This window comes from Cuculus canorus, chromosome 9 (assembly GCF_017976375.1).
Source record: "Cuculus canorus isolate bCucCan1 chromosome 9, bCucCan1.pri, whole genome shotgun sequence".
Classification (NCBI taxonomy): domain Eukaryota; kingdom Metazoa; phylum Chordata; class Aves; order Cuculiformes; family Cuculidae; genus Cuculus; species Cuculus canorus.
Window position 1 is genome coordinate 5,282,616 of NC_071409.1, and position 26,245 is coordinate 5,308,860.

General features: G+C 40.1%; 1 protein-coding gene across 4 annotated transcripts in view; it reads left to right on the top strand.

Annotated features, from left to right (window-relative positions):
- The window catches only part of PXYLP1 (2-phosphoxylose phosphatase 1), a 53,562-nt gene that overhangs the window by 16,681 nt on the left and 10,636 nt on the right, over window positions 1-26,245 (top strand). For 3 of the 4 annotated variants that reach the window (XM_054074828.1, XM_054074827.1, XM_054074829.1), the window contains exons 2-4: window positions 3,402-3,533; window positions 21,656-21,817; window positions 22,742-22,868. In XM_054074828.1, the coding sequence (XP_053930803.1) occupies window positions 3,455-3,533; window positions 21,656-21,817; window positions 22,742-22,868 (368 nt within the window). In that variant the 5' untranslated portion in view covers window positions 3,402-3,454. Of the gene's footprint in view, window positions 1-3,401; window positions 3,534-18,715; window positions 18,762-21,655; window positions 21,818-22,741; window positions 22,869-26,245 lie in introns of those variants that run through there. The other variant, XM_054074830.1, reaches the window with a different exon arrangement.

Sequence of the window (26,245 nt, forward strand, 5' to 3'; positions counted from 1 at the left end):
TGTTTAGAAGAAAAAGGTAAGTTCTGAGGGCAGGCAGGTATGCGGCAGAGAGTGGGTCAGAAGTAGCCTTCTATTTATCTGCATTTTGATAAAGAATCCTTTATAAATGACTATCCTTCAGAAGATCTAGACAGCTTATGTACGTCACGCTTCTAATTAGTGTTGCTGAAATAAGTTTGGGGTTTGTAGGTCATCTTTCTCAAATCAATCCTGCATTCATTGAATAATTTAGATTGGAAAAAACCTTTAAGATCATCAAGTCGAACCATTAACTTAGCAGTGCCAAGTCCACCACTAAACCACGTCCCAAAGTGCCACATGCACACATTTTTTTTGGACATCTCCAGGGATGGTGACACCACCACTTCCTTGGACAGCCTGCTTCGGTGCTTGACAACACTTTTGGTGAAGATATTTTTCATAATACCCAATCTAAAACCCTCCCACCCCCAGCACAAATTGAGGCTGTTTTGGTCTTGAGCAAAAGCACCTGGTTTTAGGGATATGCATCCTTTGCTGCTTTTCTGGCGCATGTCAGAGGCTGCTGCCAGAACACTGCTGCTGCCAGAACGCTGCTGCTCCCAGTGCAGAGTTCCACCTCTCCTGCAGTGGTATGGTGCTAGCTCACCTTGAAAAGCAATAACTACTTGCCTGTCCCTGAAGCAAAGAACCAAGGCCCATGCCTGGGTGTTGTCGGTTGTTGATAGAAGCTGACCTTTGAGTCCTGGGAGCTTTAAATGTGGAGCTGCTGAGGCTGGGGCATGACCTGCACTCTGGCCTCTGCAGAGAGTAAATAGATCAAGATCAATATTCTCTAAATGTCATGTTAGCCCCAGATGCTCTGCAACACTGCACCCTCTTCCTATGTGGTTATATATAGAAGACCCAAACTGTGTTTTGCTGAGTGGTTTGGTTTTTGAGCTGTGTGCATGTAGAAGTAGTTCTTTGGGGAGATAAGGTTGGTTAGGTTTTTGTTACCCCCACCTCAGGCTCATTTATATCTTTTATATAAATAAAATAATATACTGAGTGAGCCTTCAGTACTCACTCTTAGATGCATTTGTGGTTCTCAGCAGCTTCATAGCAAGTTGGAGCTGGTGACAAATAGTATTGACAGGCTCTTATTTAACAGTTACTCAACAAGACCTGTTCTATTCTTTAGAGGTAATAACACATCAACTTTTATTTTTTAACATGGCAAAGGATATTTAAAATAAAAATATTTCCACTTTGTTTATAATTTCTTGAATATTGCGTTTAAAACTAAATGTTTTGAAACTTCTGGTCTTGCAGTTAAGGTTTTTCTTTGCTAATGAGAGGTGTGCATGATCTCCTTTTTTCCAGTGTTGTAACTTTTCCTTTTTTGTAGCAACTTTTTTTTTTTGTGTGCAGCAGCGGGATTAATGAGTGTAGACTCTTGTTCCTGAGAGCCTTTTAATAGATTTTACATTCTCCTCCTTGCTAAGTCTAATTTTGTTTTTTCCTGTAGTTCCCCTTCTGTTCTCCCATCTGCTTGGTTTAACTGCTTTAGTCTCTCCTGGTGGTTTGTATACACTAATCCTTCTCCCTTCCAAGCCTTGTTTAGTTTCAGTGGTTCCGTTCAGTTTAGTTTCAGCGTGCGTTTTCACTGAGATGTTCCAGGATGAGCTACGATTTTGTGAAACTGAGACCTTTAAAATCATTCCTTCTGTCTCTACGCCCCATTTTTACTTGAAACTCTTTCTATGACTGCTTGCACATCCCGTTTATGGTGATATTGGCATTTTGGAAAAACACTGTAATAGCTCCGGTTTCTCACTTCTCAAAATCTTCAGTTCTTTCCGTTTTTCCACAGTTTCCAAAAGCTATAAAGGTGGTTTTCCAATAAAATGAAATGGAAAGACTTCAATCCTGCAAAATGTACACGTGTAACACATTTCACTTACTGCAAGCGCCGCTGCCCTCATTCCTGAGACATGCCCTGGGTCGAACTATGGAATTTAGTGTGGGCCAAATCATAGATCCTACAACTCTTCTTAAGAGACAAACCACCATAGTTAAGAAATTCAATGATTTATGGGATGTTTTTTAATACTAATGAGAAAATAAATTGGGGAAAAAAAAATCTGAATTCTGAGACTGTGATTTTACTGGGTTTGTCAGTGCTCGGAGGCAGAGATAGAGATTTTGCTAAGATGATTAGTTTTTGGAGCACAGAAGAGTTTTGTTAAACAGTTATGTATTAATTACATGTAATTGTAAGCATTTTAATTCTGAAAAGTAAGAAAGAAGCAAGAGAGATCTCTTTCCATGAGACAGTAAGTGCTAAGGCAAAAAGAAACAGTGGTGGGGATGAAAGTTTTTTGCTGACAGTGTTTGGATGTGCTGTCATAAACAGCTCAGTTCAAAGAGTCTGGGAATCTCAGAACATTTCTTTCAAGACTTAACAGTGTCAGCGCTAGGAAAAGGCATCTCTTCCACACAGGACCAGCTGGTTGTTTAAAAAATCAGAAGTGTGTGTGAGAACAGCCCCCCTCATTTCTTATAGAGAGTCATTTTCCAATGGAAACCCAACATCTGTGAAAGCAAGGCACTTCAGCAAATTCTGTGTGCTTCAGGATGTCATTTTGCAGGGAAAAGTGAATGTTTCACTAACAGTGCATGCTTCTTGTTTGGGCATTTTCAGAAGAGGGTTGGGTTTTTTTTGCTTACTTTAAAAAAACCCAAACTTTTGCAATAACTTATTTGAGTTTTGGAGTTTGATAAAATAATATTGATTTGAAAGATATTGTTCTAGCAGTCATCAAAACAACTATTTAAATCTGTAGTTACACAGAATTATTTCAGGTATTCATCTCAAGTCAATACACTTTTCCATTCTCTGCTTAGTGGTGCTGGTAATATTTCTTACTCCTTATTCAAGAGAATAAGAATTGTGAACCTTTTGTCAGTAAAAGGACTACCAGTTAAAGAAACTAATTGTTAACCTCTGTAAAAGTGTGTATGTGTACCCTTTAAACACGTTAGAGGATTATTTTGTATTCAGGGATGATTTATCAAATTGCTCTTGAAGGTCTTAAGTAATAATATTCTTGTGATTTGTATTGCACAGTAGCAAGACACTTTTGTTAAGGAACAATTGACCATGTTGTGACATGAGCATTAACCTCGTGTTAGTGGAGAAAACTGAATTTTATGGGAAATGTCCATTTTTTTGTTTACTTGAAAAGTCTTTATTGTGAAACTATAGTTAATCTCATAACTAGGGTGAAAACTTAGTGATACTGTTGTTGCCATTTGAATTGCTTCCTGCTTGCCTTTAAGAAGTAACTTCATGCTGTCAAAAGGATATTTGAATTTTCTTTGCTACAGCTGATGCTTCCATGTCTGAAATACATTTGCCAATGTTTTGTTATTTGCAGGCACCACTGATATAGGAAGATGAAACCATGAAGAGACAGCAGAACGAATAATAATGCTTTTCCGAAACCGTTTTCTGTTCTTGCTGGCTTTGGCAGCCTTGTTAGCCTTTCTGAGCCTCAGTCTACAGTTCTGTAAGTGTCCTTCCCTTTTGTTTTCTGTACATAGTGATCTGTAGGTGTGCTTAAAAGTGGTCATGCTTACATAGTGTTAAAACATTCTTTGTTGTTGTAATATTTTTGGTTTTGTTTTGGTTTTTTTTTTTTCCCCCAAAATAGGTATGTAAATGTAAGAATAAAATAACCTTTGATTAGTTTTGTGTGCCATATAGGAATCTATACAATCTAGAAACTTTCCAAATTAGGTTATCTCAGAAAAAAAAAAAAAGACATCTTAATTTTATAGTGCAGCTGGGTAATGGAATGTGATTGAATCCTTCCGTGAAAGTAGACAAAACTCATTTGAGTAAAAACTGCTGCAATTCCTATTTTACATTGCATCAGACCAGACAGGATTGAGAAGACAGCTGTGAGAGGATTGAGTGCTGGAACTTCTCCTTGTTTGTACCCTCGCCTTAGGGAACTTAAACAGTTGAATTGTCTCATCAGAAGTGGTCGGTTTGTTTAAGGAAAGATAAATGATGTTGTGCCGCAGATCAATTAATCACAGGTCAGTCCAGAGGGCATCATTTACTGACGACTAAGCAGGAAGCTGGTGCTGAATGGCGACAAATGAGCATTGTGCTATGTGACTGCCTGTCACCTGGTTCATGAAGGATAACATTTGCTACGTAAAGCAAATCTCTGTGTAAATCTAATATGTACTAATAAGCACCCAGGTAATTACTTGGTGTTAGAAGGCAAGAAAAAATGCGTGTTCATAGTATAGGATAGTGTTAGTTGTTGTTGTCGTGCATCATGTTTTAATTTAAGAGTGTGGTCCTTCTCGTCTATGCTTTTTTTGCATAAGTGTAAAATCCATCCCAAAGCCAGAAGATTACTTGAGATTTAGAATGTGTTTTTTGCAAATGATAGACAATTGCAATAAAGGGCATATGGGAGGGAAAGAAATTTCATTGGTTTATGTTATTATTTTTTTCTGTGTTTAAACTAATCTGCAAGCAATAAAGAGATCTTTAGCTGTGAACTGCTTTTTCAGCCTCCTATAGGTGCATGCCAGTGGGTCGGATTGCAGCTTGTTTTGCCCATTAGACTCTTTATGGCTTTGCCCTTAATGTTATATGGTTGGTTATGAATTGTGTATAGGGCAAACGTCCCAGAGGAACTTAAGCTGAAACCTGAAACGGAATCGTTAACAAAAATGAGCTTTATTTGGAGATGAGGAGGTAAGCACATAGGAGAGTGAATCACTTTTTATCAAAAGAGGAAGTTATTTTCCACTTAATTAGAAGATAGCATTTGTGCAAGAGGAATTCCAGGAGACAGAGGTGTTTCAGGGGTGCTTCAAAAAGCACTTAGGATACAGCAAGCAGGCATGATGAGCTTAATACCAGTACTAAAATACATGTAGAAATTTTTACATAGTGAGACTGCAGTACAGGCTAGTGGATACCAAGTTGTTTAAGACATACAGGTAGCCTGATACTTGACGTTCTACCATCTTCAGCTTGAAGAGCGTTCAGTTCAGATTTGGAACAAAGACCATTTCCAAATTAAAGGCAAAACTCACTTCTATCACCATAGAAAACTATTGGGAAACCGAGTGGAGTTTGGAGAGTTTAAAAGCCAAGCCAAGTCTTAAAAGCTAAACCCAGTTTTTCTCCTCCAACTGCAAAGCAATTAATGACTTGCAAAATTATATTAGAGTGTACAAGTGGTTGTTGAGCTGCTTGCAATTTAAACATAGCTGTTCAAGTGTCTAGAGAACAAGTGTTATGGGGAACAGCTGAGGGGACTGGGATTCAGTCTGAAGAAGAGGAGACTGAAGGGAGGCCTCATCATTCTTTACAGCTGCCTGAAAGGAGGCTGTAGCGGCGTGGGTGCTAGTCTCTTCTACCAAATAACAAGTGATAGAATGAGAGGAAATGACCTCAAGATGTGCCAGGGGAGGTTGAGATTAGGTATTAGGAAAAATTTCTTCCCCAAAAGGTTTGTTGAGAATTGAAACAGGCTGCCCAGGGAAGTGATGGAATCACCATTCCTGGAAGGATTTAAATTCTGTGGATGTGGTACTTAGGGACATGGTTTAGTGGTGGAGTTGGCAGTGTTACATTTATAGTTGGACTGGATGATCTCAAAGGTCTTTTTCAACCTAAATGAGGGTCAAGAAACATCACTTCTATGAGGACAGGCTGCGTTGGTGTTGTTCATCCTGGAGAACAGAAGGCTCTGGGAAGATCTTATAGTGACCTTCCAGTACTGAAAGGGGCTCCAGGAAAGCTGGAAGCAGATTTTTTAGCTAGGCCTGTTGTGACAGTATGAGGAGTAATCTTTTTAAACTAAGGGGAAGTAGATTTAGACTGGGTATAAGAAAGAAATCTTTTACAATGAGGGCGGTGAAACACTGGCACAGGTTGCCCAGAAAAGGTAGTGGAGGCCCCATGCCTGGAAACATTCAAGATCAGATTGCACGGGACTCTGAGCAACCTGATTTATTTAAAGATGTCTCTGCTTCTGCTGGAGGATTGTACCAGATGACCTGTAAAGGTCCATTCCAACCCAAAGCATTCTATGATTCTGTAATTTGTTAGATCATTGAATGAAAATGAGAGTTTATACATTTAGACTCAAGAAAATGTCTGATCCACTGAAGTTTTTGTTTTGTTTTGTTTTGCTTGAAGGGAATTACCTCCTAAAACATTTTGAGTGGAAACGGATGGTTTATGCTGTTGTGAGATTGTGATTCTTTGTTAGCAAGCGGTGCACAGCTTTGGGGAGGGCTGGTGATTTTAAAACATATTACTGCTTTTCCAAGCAGCGAGTGTTGAAAATGCCTCTTCCTTCCTGTGCTAGATTTGTTTAAAGTGAAACAGTAACATTAAATGCATAGGTATACAAGTGGTACCTATCTTCCTGTTTTAAACTTTTGCTTTAGTGCAGAGCATCATTCTTGTAAATACTTGATATTTTATCCCCTGTTGTCCACATGTGGAAATGTGGCAGTTTGAAGCCAAACCCATGAGTTTTAGCTGACCCTGAAGCAAAGGGAGCGGCGAAGGCCAAGTTCAGCTGGTTTTCCATAGGTTCGGACTCAATATTGTGAATATCCCCTGCTGGGATGGCTGGCAAGGTTATAGTCTGTCCCATGCTTCAGCTGTGAGGGTTCAGGAATTGCTTGCAGCAGTTTGCTGCCCAGTCAAGCAGAAATCGGTGCTGATTTACTTTAATAGACCATGTTGTGGAAGGTCTGGAGCTGCTTTATGAGCAGTTCCTTCTGCAGCTGCGATGAAGTGGAGGTGATGGATGTCATAGGTGTCAGTAGTCCTAATGTGCGAGTCTGTCCTTCCTTGTAAGACAAACTCCCAAGGCAATCGTTTCAGAGCTAACAGTTGTCACACCTGGGGTTTAGATGCAAGGAGAGAAATGCTGGGGAAAACAACCTGTGTTGGAGCTCAGGGACTCTATTGGTAGGCTGGGGATGTACCCAGGATGGACAGAAAACTTTGTTTCTGGTTTTAATGTTTGTTCTTGGTCCCTTTCTCTTCTCTTCTCTTCTCTTCTCTTCTCTTCTCTTCTCTTCTCTTCTCTTCTCTTCTCTTCTCTTCTCTTCTCTTCTCTTCTCTTCTCTTCTCTTCTCTTCTCTTCTCTTCTCTTCTCTTCTCTTCTCTTCTCTTCTCTTCTCTTCTCTTTTGTTTTCTGACTTCCCATCTAAAGTAGATTGCTCTCCTGTGTTGTTTTCCCTCATCAAGGCTGGTCCTTTATGTGGATACTAAACTGTTTAAATTACGGGGTAAATAATTAAGAGAGTTTCCTCCAAAATCTCTCTTAATAGCAAACAACAGCTCTGAGTGCTAGAAGTATTCTGTCCCATCAACAGTTGCAGTGGATGGATATGGACCGGTTGGCAAGGATCACTTTTCCCAAAGCAGAAGCTACCTTCTGCCTGACATCTGCAGTGTCTTGGTACCAGAGGTACAGAGGGCAGCTCTGTGGAGCAGTCGGTTTACGTCTGTCAAATGTTATCTGCTGGTTTGTCTTGCTGGATCATAGAATGGCTTGGGTTGGAAGGGACTTCAAAGCCTAGCGAGTTCCAACCCCCCTGCCATGGGCAGAGATACCTTCTACTAGATCAGATTGATCAAAGCCTCATCCAGCCAGGTCTGGAACGCCTCCAGGGATGGGGCATCCTCAGTTTCTCTGTACAAGCAGACTGTACTTTATCAAAGAATTGGAGGAAGGACTCTTTTTTTTTTTTTTTTTTTTTTTTTTTTTTAACTGTATCAGTCATTTTTCAAGGTGATATAGTTCCTATGGGTCCCTAAGATACCTTCTTTCCTGCTGCCAGAGTCCTCTGTCACGTAGGTTTGGGACAGTGTGGGACTTGACCAGTTTGGCTCTCTGTGCTCTCATACAGGAGTAAAAGGCACAGGGTTTGAGTACAGCTGTCTCATGTGCTGCTTCCTACAGCATCAGGTGCCAGGCTTGTCTGCATGGGATGCTAGTCAGCTCCTTGGGTGGTTCCCTTGGAACAGTAGGGGGAGAAAACTTTTCTGCAAGAAATCCTACTGTTTTCAAGCTGTGAGTATTCAGTTATCTAAATAACACCTCCGGGTTTATTTCTGAGCCTGTCTGGTAGATGATAGTAGAATGAGTTTTGAGAAGTGTTTGAAAACTTACTAGAATGTTCCAAAACCTATTCATGGTTTTGCCAGGGTGGTTTACCATTTCTAGCAGGCATATAAAGACTTTTAAAAAGAAGTTGATACCTGGTCTTTTATAAAATTCTGTGGCTTGGACTTTGAAGCAAAAGACTGGGAACCAGATGTGTTGTCGAATTCAGTTTGGCTGTTAATAGGTTGTGTGATGTGAAGCCTGGACCAGGTTGGCAATAGAGGGAAACTTTTTAATGGCAAATACCTCTGAACTTTGTACATGTTTTAATTTTTAAATAGTATAGAGAAATGACAGTGTTAAAAGTTATAACTTGGAAAATGTTCCACTGCTGGCTGTGAAAACATACTATGATGTCTCTGATGGTTAATTATAGTGATGAGAGTTTGTGTTTAGGAAACCCACTGGGTAGGGTGACTGGTTGACTTCCAAACTAAACATGACTGGCAGGTTAAAGCTTTATTGGGAATTGTCATTGCTTCCCTCTTGTGTTATGTTTGGGGCCAGATCTATGGAAAAGGGTGGAGAAGTATTTGCCTTGTGGTATTTATCACTCGCCACATCTTTTTATTTTTCCCCTTTTTGTCTCTTTATGTAAGTGGTCATGGTTCTAAAAATTTAAACCTTCAATACGAGACACAAAAGAAATGGTTTTGATAGACTTTTTGATTAGACTGTTCTAATTACATAGGGTTTTTTTTCTCAAAAGGCTTCAGTGCTTTGCTCTGTCAGAAAAACTGCAGAACGGAGAAGTGACCTATGCTACTTTGTGGGCTGTGTTTTTGTCTCTGTAAATATATTCTGTAATGCTGTTGACTAAAACTGGGCAGTTTAATTCTGTACAAACAGAGTGAATGCAAGCTGGGATACTTTATTCTTTTTTGCCAGAGGAAAAGGTTGCAGTGGTGGAGGTCTTTGCTTCTGCTCTGAGCTATGCAAAAGGATTGTAAACGCAATGGTTGGGGAGTTCTTATAGTTCAAAGGCAGAGGATGGCAGTGCAGCTAGATTCAAGTGTGATATAAGGGATGTGTCAGAATCCAGCTGTGGTTCTGCAGCTTTCCACTGAGGGGAAAAAGCATAATTTAGGACCCTATCAATGTTAATTATGTTGGTTAGCTCTTAGGTCAGCTCAGGAACAGGAGATTGTGAGTATGCCTGAAGAGCTGTTGCTTTCTTACTGCCCCTCCTCCCCGCCCCAACATGGGTGTAATGCATGAGATCCCAATTACTGGGCAAGCACAGACCTTCCAGTCTGTTAGAACATCTGTGACTGCAGAAGCTTGAAGGTTGGCCTCCTTAGGATGTCTCAACTATTTATCTTTGAAACTACCTTGAATACAATTAAATTGAACAGTTAGATGTTGAGATGCCATATGGAATCTCTGTAAAAGTTTACTTGACAGCGACTGTAGATTTTTATTTTTTAATGGAATGCATGTAAATATCTTTTTCAATAAATACCTTTGTTTTCTGTTTTGTCGTTTCTGTTTCCTGAAAGCCCAAGGAAAGAAAGACCATAGAAGAGGACTAAAACTGTAGTGGGAAAGCAGCTCTTTATAGTAGTTCTTTTACCCTGTGCTAAGCATAGATTGCAGACTTTCCTGTTGAGCCTGCCTGTTTCAGGCACTGCGAGCGTGGTGAAGTCCCAGGCTCTCAAGCAGATCCTGGATATGGAGAGGAGGGAGCTGGCCTCTTCTCCCAAGTGATAGGGGACAGGACAAGAGGGAATGGCCTGAAGCTCCGTCAGGGGAGGTTCAGGTTGGATATCAGAAAAAAATTCTTCACAGTAAGAGTCATTGGGTACTGGAACAGCTGCCCAGGGAGGGGGTCGAGTCACCTTCCCTGGAGGTGTTTAAGGAACGGGTGGATGAAGTGCTGAGGGACATGGTTTAGGGAGTGTTAGGAATGGTTGGACTCGATGATCCAATGGGTCCTTTCCAACCTTGTGATTCTGTGATTCTGTGATTCTCTTATGGTTTGAAGTTTGTTTCCCTAAGTACTTTGATACTTTTAGTCGGTGCCTTAGGCTTGTCTTTCCGTAAAAATAATGTTAGTATCTGCTACTGCTTCTCAGAATGTCGGCTGCTACCCTGCCAGAGCGGTGGTTCCCATGTAGTGTGGGGAGTTGTTATTTAATTTCTTTGCTATGTTTTCTCTGCCCTGATGTTCAGACTTGGGTGTTGGTGTTTCAGCACGTCTGGAGATGACATTTTGCTTTTCTGGTAATACTTTCCCTCTCCTGTCTGTCATCTTGTTTTGCACTAGAGGTTTTCATTTTATAGATGAGTCATAGGAAACAAATTTTGATTCTCCACGAGGAAAAGCTGTGGCGTCATATTTTATTGGCCTGAGTGCCGCGGGCAGCTCTTACTTTATGGGGATGGTGAGAGCGCCATATGTAACCCTGCCTGTAGGAGGCAGTTGCTGTGTTGCTGCACAGCCCCTTTTGGAAGCCAGTTTGCTTCCATAATCCCATCCCTTCTGCGATTGCTGGTGTTCGCACACCTGCTTGGGGCCGCTTGGGAGATGTGCCACGGGCAGCTTTGGTCTTTGCTCACTGGTGGTTGAGCTGGTGAAGGCAGAGATTGCCTGTGTCTGATTCTGCTGCTCTCCTCTGATTCTCTCGCCCTGCTGAGCTGCTCTGTTCTAGCTGGTTGTGCAGTGGGAATTGATTCTCATCCCTGAAAGTTTGTTTCTTCCTTTCCACGTGCAGTTTCTCTGCTGCTCATCCCCTTGCTATAGGCTGCCTTCCTTTGTACCTTTGTTTTTTTCACATTTCATTACAGAGATCGTGGTGTCAAAATAAAACCTGATGTCTTACTCAAGAAAGCAAAGACAGCCTTCTCACCCTGTTTTGTTTTAGTACAAGCCCTCTGTTAATCTTTTGCTGACCTGTTTGATATTAGATCAGTTTTCTGAGAATTAACAATCGATTCACACTGTATTAGCTTTATTCCTTTTACTTCACTTTTATTAGAGGCTTATTTTAGCATTTAGGACAACGCCACCTACTAATTGCAAATGGATTCCACAAACACTCACTGTTTGCTATTCTTTGTATTGGATTTGTGTTCTGCATCTTCATCACAGGAACATTCAGACCCAAATCTCCCTCCTGTCATTGTTCAGAGCACAGACACAGAGTCTGGACTGGAGAGTGGCAGGAAAACTATCTTAACATCAGTGGGTTAATGTAGTCATGTCCCCTCTGTTTATAGGCCACTGTGCAGCATTCGAGGAAAGCATAGATGACTACTTTAAACTTTAGATTTGAGGATAGGTTTGTTATTCTGAGCTGTGCTTTGTGCTTGCCTTAATCCCCATTGTGCTGCTGCAAATTGAGTTGAAAACCGTCGGGTTTATGGATGTGCCATTTCTCCCCTGTGTTTGTTTCAGATATACTTAGTATTCTTCAGATACTGGTTGTTCATGGATCTTCTTAGTTCTCTTAATTTTCCTCTTGCACTTTGTCTTCGAGGCAGTTTTTTTTTCTTTTATCTGTGCTCTTGCTGGGCTTTTATTGCTGAAACGATATTGTGATTGACTCGATCCAAAATGTCTCATCATCTGACTGAATTTATGTGTTCTCGGCCTTGTGTATCTTCTGTGATTAAGATTTCTTAAGCTGTACTGATTTGAAGATTTTAATACTTGCAGGCAGTTTTCTTGCTTTTTTTTAAAAACAGAAGACTAATCTCTGTCCCTGAAGTTATTTCCCTTTTAAATTTCCAAGCTCGCTCACTGAGAGAAAAGCAGTGCTTGCGCACACTGAATGGCATTGTGGTTTATTTGTTAATGAGATGGGGTCTAAGTAGTTTGTATTTAAAAGACTGAGGCTTTTGTGGACTTTCTGTAGTGAAATATGAAGCCCTGGAAAGTGGAAGTGATCTCCCTTTATGATTATTGTGAGATAGTTGGATTAAAAGAGCTGGAAACCTGAGGTACGTGGTGTAATTTTGGGTTTACCAACTGCGGGCATTAATACTGGCTGAAGACAAGAAATAAGATTTACCGTCTTCCTCTAAGCTGTTTTTATGGCAAGTGTCCTAAAGATATCAATAATTTTCTGATCCAGAGAATGCTCTTCTGAATTTCTGAGATTAATGACTACATCTTGTCATTACAGGCTTCCTCAGCACAAAAAGCTGTCAGACTCTGCTGTGTTAAATATGTTGGTTTGGGGTCTGCTGCTAGCAAATCCGTGGCAGCTTTCTGTGCCCTGGTATTGACAAGGACAAACACATGAGCTGGCTTGGCTTGGATAAGCAGTGGCATATGGTGTTGAGATCGCTTCCCTGAGCAGGTCAGTTCGTGGACAGAAAACAGTTGGGATTAGATGTGAAACAGAAAGGTGCTAATTTAATGCAGTTAAAAATATTGATTTGAATTTGTAAGGCTTTTTATCTTGGAAGGACACTGATGTTGAGAAGTGCCAGATGTCTGTGGATTCTGTTTGACTGATGACATTAACATATTAAACAGTTTGCGTCCTGTGCCTGCCTCCCGTACAGGCTGGAGCTGTGCTGTAGACATGGTGGGTTTTCCTGCTGTGTGGGTGGAAGCCCTTTCAAAGAAAGCGAGGTTACTGTGTGAACCAGGTGTGCAGACCCAGATACTGCTGAGGAGTGCTGCAAAACAGCTCTGTTGAGATGCGACAGATGCTTTAATAAAAGCATAATAATGCCAGTGAGCGGATGTACAGAATTTGTTACAGCCCAAAAAGCTGCTGACTTGGTGTTCTGAAACCAGGGGAGCAACGCTTGCAAAGATTGTTAGGAGAGCAAAGGTGTGCTTTTAAGTCCTTTTCTTTCTTTTTTTTTTAACCCATGCATTTTGCAATGTTTGTTTCAATAGCTGGATGCTCTACTACACACCCTGGTAAAAGCTGTATTTCAAAAGCCATTTCAAGTATTTTGGGATGTTATCTAAGGAGAGTTGTAAGGAAGAGAGGTGAGGACGTGCACTTGAAGCTCTAGGTGATGATATACTCCTATCATGTGGTCTTTTAAAGGGAGAGAAAACATTTTGTCTAGGGTGATAGAAAACAATTGTGCATGCTTCCTTTTCACATCCATTTGAGAGTGGGAGTTTAATATCAAGAGTTACTGAATTCCTTGAAGAATAAGTGCAGGGAAGCATGCATGTCGCAGCAGCAGAGCACCCTTGTCGAAGCCGTAAAGTGTTAGCAACAGATTGCTGGATAACGGCACAGGAGCAGCTGCTAAGCTGGCTTCTATGAACTAGCTTGAACTGTACTGTATGGAGCATATTTTTCTATCATTCTCAGCTGGTGGAGATGAAAAGATCACAGAAGCCAGAGGATGTGCAGTCCATGTTCCTGAGAAAATACTTTTTGCCATGATTTTTTCTGCTGTGTTGAACACTTAGCGTAGTTGGCCTCTGTGTTTGGGTTCAGCTCACATGTGAAATCTGCCAAGCATCTTTTTTTCAGTTATGATGCAATCGTGGCTACACGGCTTCCCAACTCAGTATTTGTGAGGTCCAGAAAAATGCACAGGACAAAAAGGAATAAAAAAGATCACCACCCACAGGCAAACTGTGGCAGCAGCATTCACTGTATTGTGTCCTGCAGCTACCTTTTCATTTTGACCTTTATTTTGAGACAATACAGTGGAAATGGGAAGACTTGCCAACAGTTTCTGAACACAGCTGATAAAAGCTGTTTTGAGAATCTGTTCCAGGACAATTCAACTGGATTAGTTCATTTACCAGTTGCTGAGTTGTGTAGACAGAGGCAGAACAGAGCTTTAAAATCTTATTGTAGTGCTTATGAATCTTATTAGATAAGTAACAATGGCTGGATCTACTGAATTTAAAAAAATCATGCCTTCAGGCCATAACCCCCCCCTGCTTAGTCTTTATGTACTTTAAGCTTTACTTGGTGGCCCTCAGGACACTGATTTGGTGTAGTCAAAGTCATCTGAGCCTGATGAGACATGACAGCCGTGCAGTTACATTGACAGAAACGACTTTATTTCTAGCTTTGTGGTGTGGTTTGTGTAACCTTTCTCTTTTGTGAATCCTAGCCAATCTGCGGCAGGCAAGTTACCAACGTAACTGCTTCATCATAAGCAGTGGAGGGGCTTTTTTTAGCATCTTGTCACTACATAACCTGGGATGCAAGCAATTTCTGACTTGAGTAGTGTGTTTATCCTTCTGCCTGTCTAGATGTCTAGTAGGAACCTCCCCCACCCCCTTCAAATAGACTGAAGAGCCAAGCAGAGAGGTAATTAGTGAGAAGCTGGTAAGGAAAGCTTTATTATGCATATATATTTAATTTAAAGGAAGGAGTGCGTTTAAATGATGGAAATAAAAGTCTTTTCCATGTTAAACAATGTAGAGTTTCAGTGTAGTAGGAAAATAGAATAGAATGTTGAGAGTAATAGTTTGGGAGGAGTGGAAAATTACTCTAGAACCTGAAGAGGCTCAGACTTAGAGTCAGGAGTGCTGTGTTATTGCTCTCAAGTTGAAAATCCTGGAAGCGGTTTAAGCAGTACTGTTGCCTTTCTGAACTGTTGGGTGGAAAACAAATGGGGAGGGGGAACCCCTTAAACAAAAAAACCCTTTTCGGAGCCACATCTGGAGCCACTAAATGCAAGCACCCGTTATACTGCCATGTTGTGCGTTGGTGCAAAACTGATTTTTCTTCATGTATTTATTTCCCTTGAGTAAGTTGGATTGGGACCCCGTGAAAAATCAGCAAAACATGCAGCTAATGCAGCTGGAAATAAGAAACTTGTTCTCGGAAGTCCTGGAGTGAGTTATTTAAAGCTTGTAGAGCTTCTGTGCATCATGATCATGTGTAGTTATTCTCTTGATTTTTGAATAGAAATACAGAGACAAGGCAATCTGGCCTTTTCACCTGTGATGATAAGGAACATGGCCCTGAGTTCATGCCTGCTCGCTATGGCTCAGTGGGCAGGGGCTACTTTTATCAGTTGCCCCAAGGTGAGGAAAAGCTTTAAAGCTTTGAAGAAAAGCTTTAAAGAAGTTCCCAACATTTCCTGGCTTGCATCAGAAACAGAGTGGCCAGCAGGACCAAGGAATTCATCGTTTCCCTGTGCTCAGCATTGGTGAATCCTGTGTTCAGTTTTGGGCCCCTCGCTACATGAAAGACATTTTGCCTACTATCCAGTCTAAACCTTCTTTGGCAGAACTTGAGGCCATTTCCTCTCGTCCTGTCTCTTATTACTTGGGAGAAGAGACCAACAACCACCTTGATGCGGTCTCCTTTCAGGGAGCTGCGGAGAGTTATGAGGTCTCCCCTCAGCCTCCTCTTCTCCAGACTGAACAGCCCTGGTTCCCTCAGGCATTCCTCTTAACCTCTGTGCTCCAGACCCTTCTCCAGCTCTGTTCCCTTCCTCTGGACATGCTCCACGCCCTCAATGTCTTCCTTATACTGAGGAGCTCAAAGCTCAACCCAGGATTCAAAGTGCGACCTCACCAGTGCTGAGTACAGGGGAACGATTCCTTCCCTGCTCCTGCTGCCTGAACCATAGCTGATCGAGGCCTCCTTGGCCACCTGAGCACACATGGAATCATAGGCTCCTTGTGTTGCCTGTCCTGCTACCATCCACATCGTGTTCGGGTTTGAAGACTGACTGTTCTCCAGGGGAGGGGAGCGAGGGAACAGGTGCCGCTGGCTCAGTGGTGGCTTGGTCTGCAACGATGAAAGGGAAGGGAAATCCACCCCCTGTCTTTAATAAATCACAATAAATAATTTGGCAAGGAAATCCAACTGCAACTTGTGTCATCGCTTTAAAACATAAGATGTAGCTTAAGGAACATGAGGAAATACAAACATAGCACTAAAGAACAGAATTATTAACGCAGTGCTTTTGTAGTATCGATCCAAGTAATGCAGAAATTTACCCTACAACGATTAGCGCATCAAAACCTGAAAAACTTTGTGAATTTAATTGATTTCTCTTGACAGGTTAATGTTTGTGTGTAAGAAGTCAAAATACGATGTTCTGTTCCACCAGTCTGCTGCAACATTCCTCATTGTCAAAAGCAATTGATATTTTGCTGTAGGAAGAGAGATGTCTTTGTTTACCTGATAAGATCAATAGAATTATTTTAGTGGGTTTTAGCTTCTAGTGTGAAAATACGCTGCAATGAAGGCTATTGCAGAAATCAGTGGTTCTGCAGGATGAAGTGCATGTATTCACGGCTGCCATAGGAAGCATTTTTCAGCACTTTTGATTAGAAGTACTGGCTTGAAAAGAATGTTTATTCAGTGCTATTTGCCGCTCGATTACTATGCTTATAAATGCTTTTCCTGAGTAGTTTTAAAAGTCTATCTTAGAACTTGAAACTTAAGAGTACTTGCAATAGGATTGTTTAAGTCAACAGATTCCTTGAAATTCTCTGAATGACTATCATCTCTCTTAGAGAAGGAAGATCAGCAGCAGCAATCCAGGAACTGGATGTATGTCAAATAGGTGTGTGTGTCTGGGCACGTCCTCGTCCGTAACTTGCTGCTAGCGCCAAATGTTTGCAAATTCTTGGAAACTCAGAGGAAACTTGTTTAAGGGGATCTTTAGTCTGTGTTCAGTCTTCGCACAGTGGATACCATGCAGCTGAAAATTCCCATCTACTTCTCCACTAAGAATAATGAATGTGTTCTTCAGGTTATCCATTTTTAGACCTTTGGTTTGATAGCATTTTTAAGTGTATAAGGAGGAAAGTGTTTACAGTTCCAATCTGAAAGCTGTACCTACGTGACTTTGAAACACATACTATTGCTAGGTTGAAGTATTGTGGAGAAATTACACTCTTAAGGAACCTTTTTTTAGCTTGTCAGGGATTTGTCAAGGCAGAGCTTTTTGTTGTTGCTGTTCACGTCTCCCCAGCCCCTTGCTGTTGTTCTTTCTGTTATCCACAAAGCTCCCTTCACACTGTTTTGCCTTCAGAGAGGTGTTTGGAGAAGTTCGCAGCACTGTGGGAAGCAAATTCTGAAGCTTGGAACCTCCTGTCTTTATTAAATCACAAGAAATAATTTGGGAAGGAAATAGGACTGTAACTTCTGCGTCATCACTCTGAAACAGAAGGTGTAGTTTAATGAACATGAGGAAATACAAACACAGCAGCAATTGCTGTGGAGCTTTCTGCAGAGAATCCGTCCGTGCTTCAAGGGCCCCCAGCTCTCCTTGCTCCTGGGCAGGCAGAAGACATGGCAGAAGTGGAAAAAGCAGAAGGACAGATGCTAGGGGAAGCAGGGATGTGGTGGAAGAAGTAGGTTCATATGTGGATGGTTAAAGGGACAGAGGCTGCAGAAATGCTGAGGGCTGTCGCTTCTTCATCGGTCCAGTGTGGACAGGTTTTATGTGAACATAGAATTAGTCACAGGACGAGTGGTTTAATTTCAAATAAAAATTACTAGAGGTTTTTTTGTTTAATTAAACTTTACATGACTAATAAAAGACTGAAAATTTAAGATGAACATATGTGAAAGTTTAGTGGCTCCACTTGTATTTTATATAAATACAAAATCTGAAGCTTAGAAGCTTATGTTCACAGGCTTAGAAAACCTTTTTAAAGATTTTTATGGTGGCTTTTCTTAATACTGCTTGATAGTTTGACCAGTGTGAGACTAATAAGCCTTCTTTGCTTGCAGTTCTTCAGCATTCGCATACGGCACGTTAGTGATTGTGGCTTTGTGCATAATGGATGAAGGTCCTCACTATTCATACAGCTCTTACCTTTGAGGCTTGCAAAGCCTTTATTTGGCTATACAAAAGAATAAAACGATACAGGTGGATCGTGTGTCACACAGGCATATTTGAACTTCATTGCTGTCCAAAGATGCCATTGTAACCTAAGCAGGATATAGAAGTGACCCTCAGGATGTGCTGCTGGGTGTGAGCGTGGGGAGACTCTGTTGGAGCTCCTGCCCAGACTGCCTCAGTTCCAGACCCACTACCTCTGCCCTCGGAATTGTGCTGGGTGCTCTCCAGCCCATGTGCCCCTCAGCTACTTTCTCCAGATTGTTTTTCTTCCTGCAAGAAAAAACATTTCCCCTTCCCCCTCCATTACATCGGTTTTGAAGCATCCCTGCCTTTTTATGTTGTTCTTCCCTATACTTCTGCTTTTCTTGCTTCCATTTTTATCAGAGACCATGCGAGTAGAAGGGAAGTGTACATCTTCATCAGAATTACAGAAGGTGGTGTGTTCCCCTCTGTGCTTGGCAGCCTTCTTCATGCCCTGCTACGAGCAGAAAGAGGGTGGACAAGGGATAAATAACTTCTTGTGCTGCCTGACGTGCATTTGCTTCTCTTCACCCGTTAGCATAAAGTTACCTGCAGTGGGTTGCGGTTTTGGTTTGTTTTTTTTTTTAATTTCAGCTATGTGACTTCATTTCCATGTGACTGTTTTAAATAGTATGTTTGCATGGGGCTGAAAGAACCTTCTGTTTTATAGATGATGAAAACTTTGGTCTGTCTAGTCAGAAAATTGAGACTAGCGTGGTGCTGCTTCTCAGGCTGGTTGGAGCTACAAGGGAAAACAGAAGTGGAAAATGATTTTATTCTCTGTCTTTCTGGTTTTAGGTAACTTTTTTTTTTCCCCCTGGATAGATCTTTTTCTTCTTGCTGAATAGCGGTGATGCCTTTTGTTTTTCAAGCTGAAATTAGGGCTGCAGGAGGGAGAGAAACCGGTAATGGGCTGATTTAATGTTTAATTTGATGTTTCTTCTACAGGAATTGCTCTTTGCTTTGTGTTTCTTTTTCTGCTATACTGAATTTTGTAAAATTCATGTCAGTTTTGTAGTCCTAATTCGCATCAGACTGGCTCTCTGCTTGAGCTTCCGAGTACAATAGTTGATTTGATAAACTTGACATTCTTCCAGAGGGGATTAGTTGCTATGTAGTAATTGTTACAGTCCTTATAGTGAAAGCACTTCTGAATGATTGTCTCTCTCTGTTAGAAACTCCTTGTCTAATATTTTTCCTTTTTGGTATATTTTCTGGCATTCAGGAACTGTGAGGGGGGAGAGGAGTGGATGTGGAAGTCAGACAAATTAGCTTCTTGCCCTTTAAATAGGTCATATCTAATGTACATTAGGAATAAAACCATATGTCATATTTCTGTTGGTTTAGTTCAGAAAGACATTTTAGTCAAACTGAAGTTTATTTTAAAATTTTGTCTTCAGGTTCTGTAGGGTAAACTGCTTGATTTAAAATAACAATTACTGTAGTTTGTTTTTTTAAAGCTGCACATTCTTAATTAAAAGTTGGTGAAAATTCAAGACAAACTCAAAAGCTTAGTAGATCACATACTGAGTATCAGAATTTGGATTTTATTTCATCTCAGTTGTGTCAACGTAAAAAACAAAATCATATTTGAATTTGGAGCTGTAAAAAATTCTTGATCAATTCTGCAGCATTATTTAGCCATTTTCCCATTCAAGCCTCTGTCACAGGACTGAGTTTGCTGTTTGGCTTTTCTCCGAGGTCCTTCTTTTGTCTGATACCAGTCCCTGAGTTTAATTTTCGTTCGTGTTTCAGTTTTAGCTTGGTGGGCCAGTCCACTTGATTTTATTGTTTCTGCAAGCCTTCCACCTTTTTCCTAGCTATAACTTTTTCAAAATTAATGTTTCAAACTAGTTTCTATGTAACCTCTTTAGTTTTAAAACAAATTTATGGATATTAGACAATAAGTATATTTTCTTTCCCTTTTTGTTGTCAAACTACCACTGTAATAATATGTACATGCTTTTATATCTTTGGTGTTGGTAAGTTTCCAGTTAAATCATAGAATCTCTAAAATGTTGTGCTTTTTCTTGTTCTTAGTTTTGCCTAGCAGTCTTAAAGTATTTATTCGACTGGCTTGATTAGAAGTGAGACTTGCTTTCTGCAAATAAATTATTTGGCCACATGAATCTCAACAGCTGATCTTAATAAAATAATGTATGCATTTGTTCACTGATGTGGTTAATAGTCTCAATAGAAAAATATTATCTGTTCAGGTCTTTTTTGCAATCAAAACTGCTTTAGGTCAAAAATTAGGTTCCTTATTTTACTTTTCAATTTCCTAACCAAATTTTAGCACCAGAGTTCGTAGCTGTCGCTGTTGGAATGTAGGTCCCTTTGTCTTCTGAAATGCTCATGGGTCAAAGCTGAACTCAGTTGCATTACCTCCCTGAATGCTTCAGTCAAATCTTTATGGTTTCAGTGACGTTAAATGAGAAGTAGTGATGTTGTGGGTTGATCTAGAGAAAATTGTTAACGGAAGGCTGAAAGCTGTTGCTTCTAACCTTTTGTGGCTAGGAAACTTGACAGATATTATGTAATGGTTTCAAGTTGCGCTGGAGAGGTTTAGATTAATTATTAGGAAAAAAAATTTTACTGAAATAGTGGTGAAGCATTGGAACAGGCTGCCCAGGGAAGTGGTGGACTTGCCATCTCTGAAGGGGTTCAAATGGTACTTTGAAGGTGTAGATGTGACATTTTAGGACGTGACTCGGTACGCATGGTGGTGTTGTGCTGACTGTTGGACTGGATGATTTTAGAGGTATTTTCCAACCTTAATGATTCTATGAACTGATGTAGTTCTCCATTTATTCTCTTTAGGCAACTTCTGTCTTGTAATACCGCTTATTTGCGGAGGTCAGCAAGTGTTGTAACACATTCTTAGGTTTGGGATTTACACACCAAATACAAATTAGCTGCAAGCCCTCTTCAAGCCAGAGTTGTCAGCTTTTAGTAGATATTGCCAAGGCTTTGTGTTACTGCTAGAGTTTTGTCATCGGTGGTTTGTAATGTTTCATAATAATGTGAGTCTTAGCATAGAAGGAACTGAAAGGAGTGTCTGAACAATGCTTTTAGTCATATGATTTAGTTTTAGGTAGTCCTGTGAGGAGCAGGGAGTTGGAGTGTGCGATCCTTATGGATCCTTTCCAACTTGAGATATTCTATCGTTCTAAAAAATTAATCTGCTGATAAAGTGTTGGAATCACAGCTAAACCCTGCAGTTTAAATGGCCACAGTCAAAATTACCGTTTAATATTCTCGCCAGGCGCAGGCTTTTGGGCAGTCCTATGCAAAATCTGAAACAGCTTAAGGAAAAGTCTCAAGTCCCTGAGCTTTGTGGGTATTTGCCATGTCAACAGCACAAGCGAGGATATGGGAAATGCTTGAACTGTGGCTTTGGCAAGCAAAGAGAAACCACATAAAAATATTTAAAGTGGTGTATTGTAGTGTAACAATGAAGAGTCTGTGTTATATTAACAGCTACACACTCTTAAAATCTTGGTGTGTTTCGCTTTGGTTTGCTGTCGTCGTTGATTTTCTTTGTGTGCACAGCTCTCTATTGCAGAACAAATTCACCCCTACAATTAGGATTGAGAATCAAGATGCAGCTGAGGGCTTGTCCTTAAACAATACAGTCCTGTATGTCTTTAAACACTCCTAAAAGCATATGGTGTATGTTTTGTATCTTTCAGTGCATTTAATCCCAGTAAACCCTGTCCGAGAAGATGGGTTGAATCCTAAGAGCCGAAAGAGAATAATGCCTGATTTGCTGACTGAGCCTCCTGCGATAGATCCCGTTTATGAAGCTTATGTTTACTGCAATATCCCAAACATTGCTGAGCGCAGCATGGAAGGTGAGCTTCGTGAATGCAAACAACACTTCAGTTGCTTGTTTCTACGTGCTGTCATTGGAAACGATAACTTTGTGCATCGTCAAGTTCTTTGGTGCTTGGAGAAGGTGCAGCAAATGCACCTTAAATTCTGTTAAATCCTTCAAAATATGGGGTTCTTCTTTCCTTCCCTTTGTATCCTGTTTGTTAGCTGATTTTTGGAAGTGGTTCTGTTTCCTGTCAGTGGTCAACTGGAGGTCTAAAATGGCAAGGGGTGGGAGTGATAATTTAATATTTAAATTGTGATTCTTATTACGAGTGAGCTGCATTACAAACTGTTATTAACATCAGTTTAATAGCTGACTTGGAGTTCTGATCCACACACCACCACCACCCCCCCCAGAAGTAATGAGTTTTGGAACTCCAAACCATTAGACATAGTCAGCAAGAAGGCGTGTTTGCATCCCCCTATAGCAGATGCAGCATCAGCTTAGCCTGAATGAATTCCCTCCTTGGCATATCCCACTCAGGCATGTTGAACAAACCACAAACTAGTATATCAAAAAGCTCCCAATTAGGGATTCTGCAAAATCATCATTACAACAGGGGTCTGGAAGAGAGGCACTGTGAAAGTGGGATGACCTTATTGTGTTGGCAGAGCTCAGTGCTTGAATAATGTCTTGTATGGTTGTTGTTGTTGGACTTTAGAAGGACTGTGGAGAATACGCTGTGTAAATTGTCTTGCAATTTGAAGTGAAATCTTTCTTGGAATGGTAAGGTATCATTTCTCATGAGGATTTTCTTTCATTGCAATACCAAAGCTGTCAGGCTAATTATGCCTGTTTTTTTTCCTTAAATGTGTCCAGGGGAAAGATTTTGGTAACATTTACTTAACTTTTATGGTTTGTTTTTTTCTGCTCAGTTTTCTTTTTCTTCCCTTCGTTTTAGGTCATGCACCTCATTATTTTAAGCTAGTGTCAGTTCAAGTGTTGATTCGTCATGGCGATAGGTATCCACTGTATGCCATTCCCAAGACAAAGAGACCGGATATTGACTGTACATTACTGCCTAACAGGTAAAATTCTTGGCTTTTATCATTACTAAGTGTGAGTTTTGGTTGATAATTAATTTTTCCTCTTCAGGAAGCAGCCTGTGCAGGTTGAAGTACATTTTGACTTCTAATCTCTGTGTATTGTCATGGAATAAGAAAAAAAATCCCTGTACCGGTGGTGTACAATATTTCCTTTGAAGCAGTTACCTGTTGCCAGTTTAGACCAGAAGAAACTCTTGCTGTTTCTTTTAAAAGCAAAAGCTATTTCATTGAATATTTAGGTTACTGTTTCTCTTTGATAAGCTTTTACACAGATGCAAAATGTAAGTGCAGTGTTGAGAACATCTCTTCCATTTCAGCTGAGCATGCTTCCTTTTGTGTGAATCCATAAAGGTCTCGGTTGGCCACTAACCTAGAAAAACTAGGTGATTTGTATTATTATTTTCTTTTACTTTTCTGCAATACAGGTTATCAGATTTCCCCTAGGTAAATGATTGATGTTGAAGTGCAGGAGAAAACATGACTGTTGTACATATAACTTTTAAAATACAAGTGAAACAGAAAGTGTACTGTTTGCTACTTGAAGCCTACCCTTTTCCTGTAGTTACCACTTGCTGTTTAAAACTGTCGCACATAAAGTTATTTATGTCTGACTGCTGACCATAAATACCTTCTTTCAAAATAGCGTGGAAACTCCTCTGTCTTTTAAGAAATAGTATCCTGGCTTTTCTGGTATAGAATTGTTCAGAACTGGCTTTACTCTGTCATACTCAAAGTGTTAATGGCACACTGAAAGTGCATTACTGAGATAGGTATATCAACTGCGTGTTTCTTGTTTTGATAGCTTCGTAGGCCCTGTTCCTTAAAAATTTAGTAGATTCCTTTCATCAGTAGCATTTATGGTTTCATCTTTTATATCTGGACTATTCTGTGGCTACAGCTTTTCTTCTTAAACACAAAAGTCTCTTGGAAGGAGCAGATGGATTACGGTGCACTTTAGGTTTGTGATTAGCCAGTCCACAGCAGTTACATTTCAAAAAAACCAATTTTCATATCTGATCCTGTGTCAGTTTGTGGCTCAAATATATAATAACCAAACACAGCAGTAATATTGCACAGTGAGAATGTTGCTCTAATAGGCTGAAGTGACATGAAAGAATACCTGAAACTAATTAAGTTGAGCTCCATCTCATGCTTATAAAGGTGATGGGAAGCTTGATTAAAGAGGCTTGCCAAGTTCACAGCAGTGAACACTAAGGCTAACAGAAAATGATGGGCAAATTGGATCTTCCTCTGAGGAGAGCTGAAATAGGTTGGTTTTCTTTCTGGATATCTGGCTGCTGAAAAGAAATTGCCCTTATTATTAGTAGCTGTTCTGAGATTTTCAAGGCTTACAGTGCTATCTTCAGTTGTAGTCAGCTGTTCTGGCATAAGGAATTGAAAAGTAGCAGTTATTGCTGAATCGAGGTACTGTTTTGGTGGTTGGAGTAATCCTACCAAAGTTTGAAACCACTATCAGTTTTAGCCCATCTATGTGTCTGCCTTTTCATAGGAAACAGATGTAAGGGCTTCCAAGTTTTATTCAGGCTGTCTACTCTGCCTGCCTACATTTTGTATGAAGATCTAAACAGAGGAGAATTTACATATTTTTTTTTCTAACCAGGGGAATAGTCCACAGATATTCTTTAGTTTGAAATTGTATACAAATATATATACAAAAATGTGTGTATAAAATGTATCTATGTACAAAAACTTTTTAGAGCTAATATGGCATTGGAATATCCAAATATTTTCTAATTTTACTGTTTCTCAGAGTGCATATATATACTTAGATCTTTCCTATCTGCTTGATACATGTAGTGAAATCAGAAATTGAACAAAACCATGTTCTCCTTTTTGAAGAGAGACTAATCTGTTGAAATGCCTGTCTGAATACAAACCAAAATACCTGATTTTCTGACTACACTGAAGAAGTTTTATGAGCAGTTGTGGTCTAGGACCCTTAAAATAGTGCCATTTTTTAAAAAAACACCCAACCAAACCCATCTTTCCTCTGCTATTGTGTTGGCTGCTTCTTTTCTTCATTCAAACTTCAAGTCCCACTGAAATGCTTGTTTTGTCAAGAAGTGACATTCAGTGGTCTTATCAAATGTTCATCAAGAGAGATTTGAGTTCTTTGAGATGTGCACACCCCCAACAGTGCTCTGTGCTCGCTGCAAGCCAACTAGCTGCTGTAGAGTTGAGTGGGCAATTAATTTCTTTAACAAGATAAGAAATTAATAATTTGCTAATAGCTATGATAACATTTTTAATTATATGCCTTTAAGGGGTGAGATTATTTTCAGCATGTAATACTGAGTAAAGGAAGATGATCCAGATTGCTTTCGGAGTTCTTAAAGGCTCTGATCTTCTGATCTTGCTCAATATCTGCCGCGTTAGAATGTGATAAGTTGTTAAGTCTAAGCGATGATGTTGGATGAGTAGCTGTTTTTCTCACTATTACAGCACCACAGGAGACCTTAGTTTTCTGTTTGTCAGAGAAGCATTTATAGCTATTTCCACTTCAGTTTCAGGCAAGGAATACCATGTGAAGGCCACATTCACAACCACTAAAAATGAGTGGAGAACCAAAAAGACCTTGAGAACAGAGTTTATATAAAATAGAGCTTCTTGGCCAACTTTGAAAGGGCAGCAGAAAGATCAAAGGAGTCGGCTGTACCATTCTGTCCAGATGTGTTAAATATGACCTTTCTGAATAAAGCTAGAATTGTTACTGTTCCACTGTTTGTGCCATTCTTTTGACTGCAGCGTTTATTACTTTAACATCAGGAAGCTATTTGCTGTGTTTGGCTCTCAGGCTTATATTCCTTTGTGTTGTAAATTTGGTGCTTGACTGTACATGTATTTATATTGGGAGTATAAGGTATATAATTGCTGCCTTTGAACCAGAGGTTTCTGGATGCTGTATAATTAAGCAGAGATGTCTGATTGAAAGTCTGGCTTGTTTAAGCGTCCTGGACTTTAGTTTTAGATAAGTACACTGCTCATATTCAGTCTGCTTTTTATTGGACTTGGCATTCAGCTGATGGAATTCATTAATTAAGCAGATTATGCTACAGCCTCACGGACTTCTAATGCGTATGCAAAATAGCCTTGAGGTCACGCTTCGGTTTTCTGAATTGTGGATTGTGACATATAAGTGTGGAATGAATATAAGCAAATGGATTAAATGCTTTGGAGGTTTCTTCAATCTGAAACTTCAATTATTATTATTTTCATTGTTCTAGATGCAGATTTCCAAAGGGAACTGCATTATATGTACATTTTTCTCAAGAAAATTAATTGGATGGTATTATGGAAGTTCTTTCTTTCTAGTGAAGAATAAATTAGTCTCCCACTTC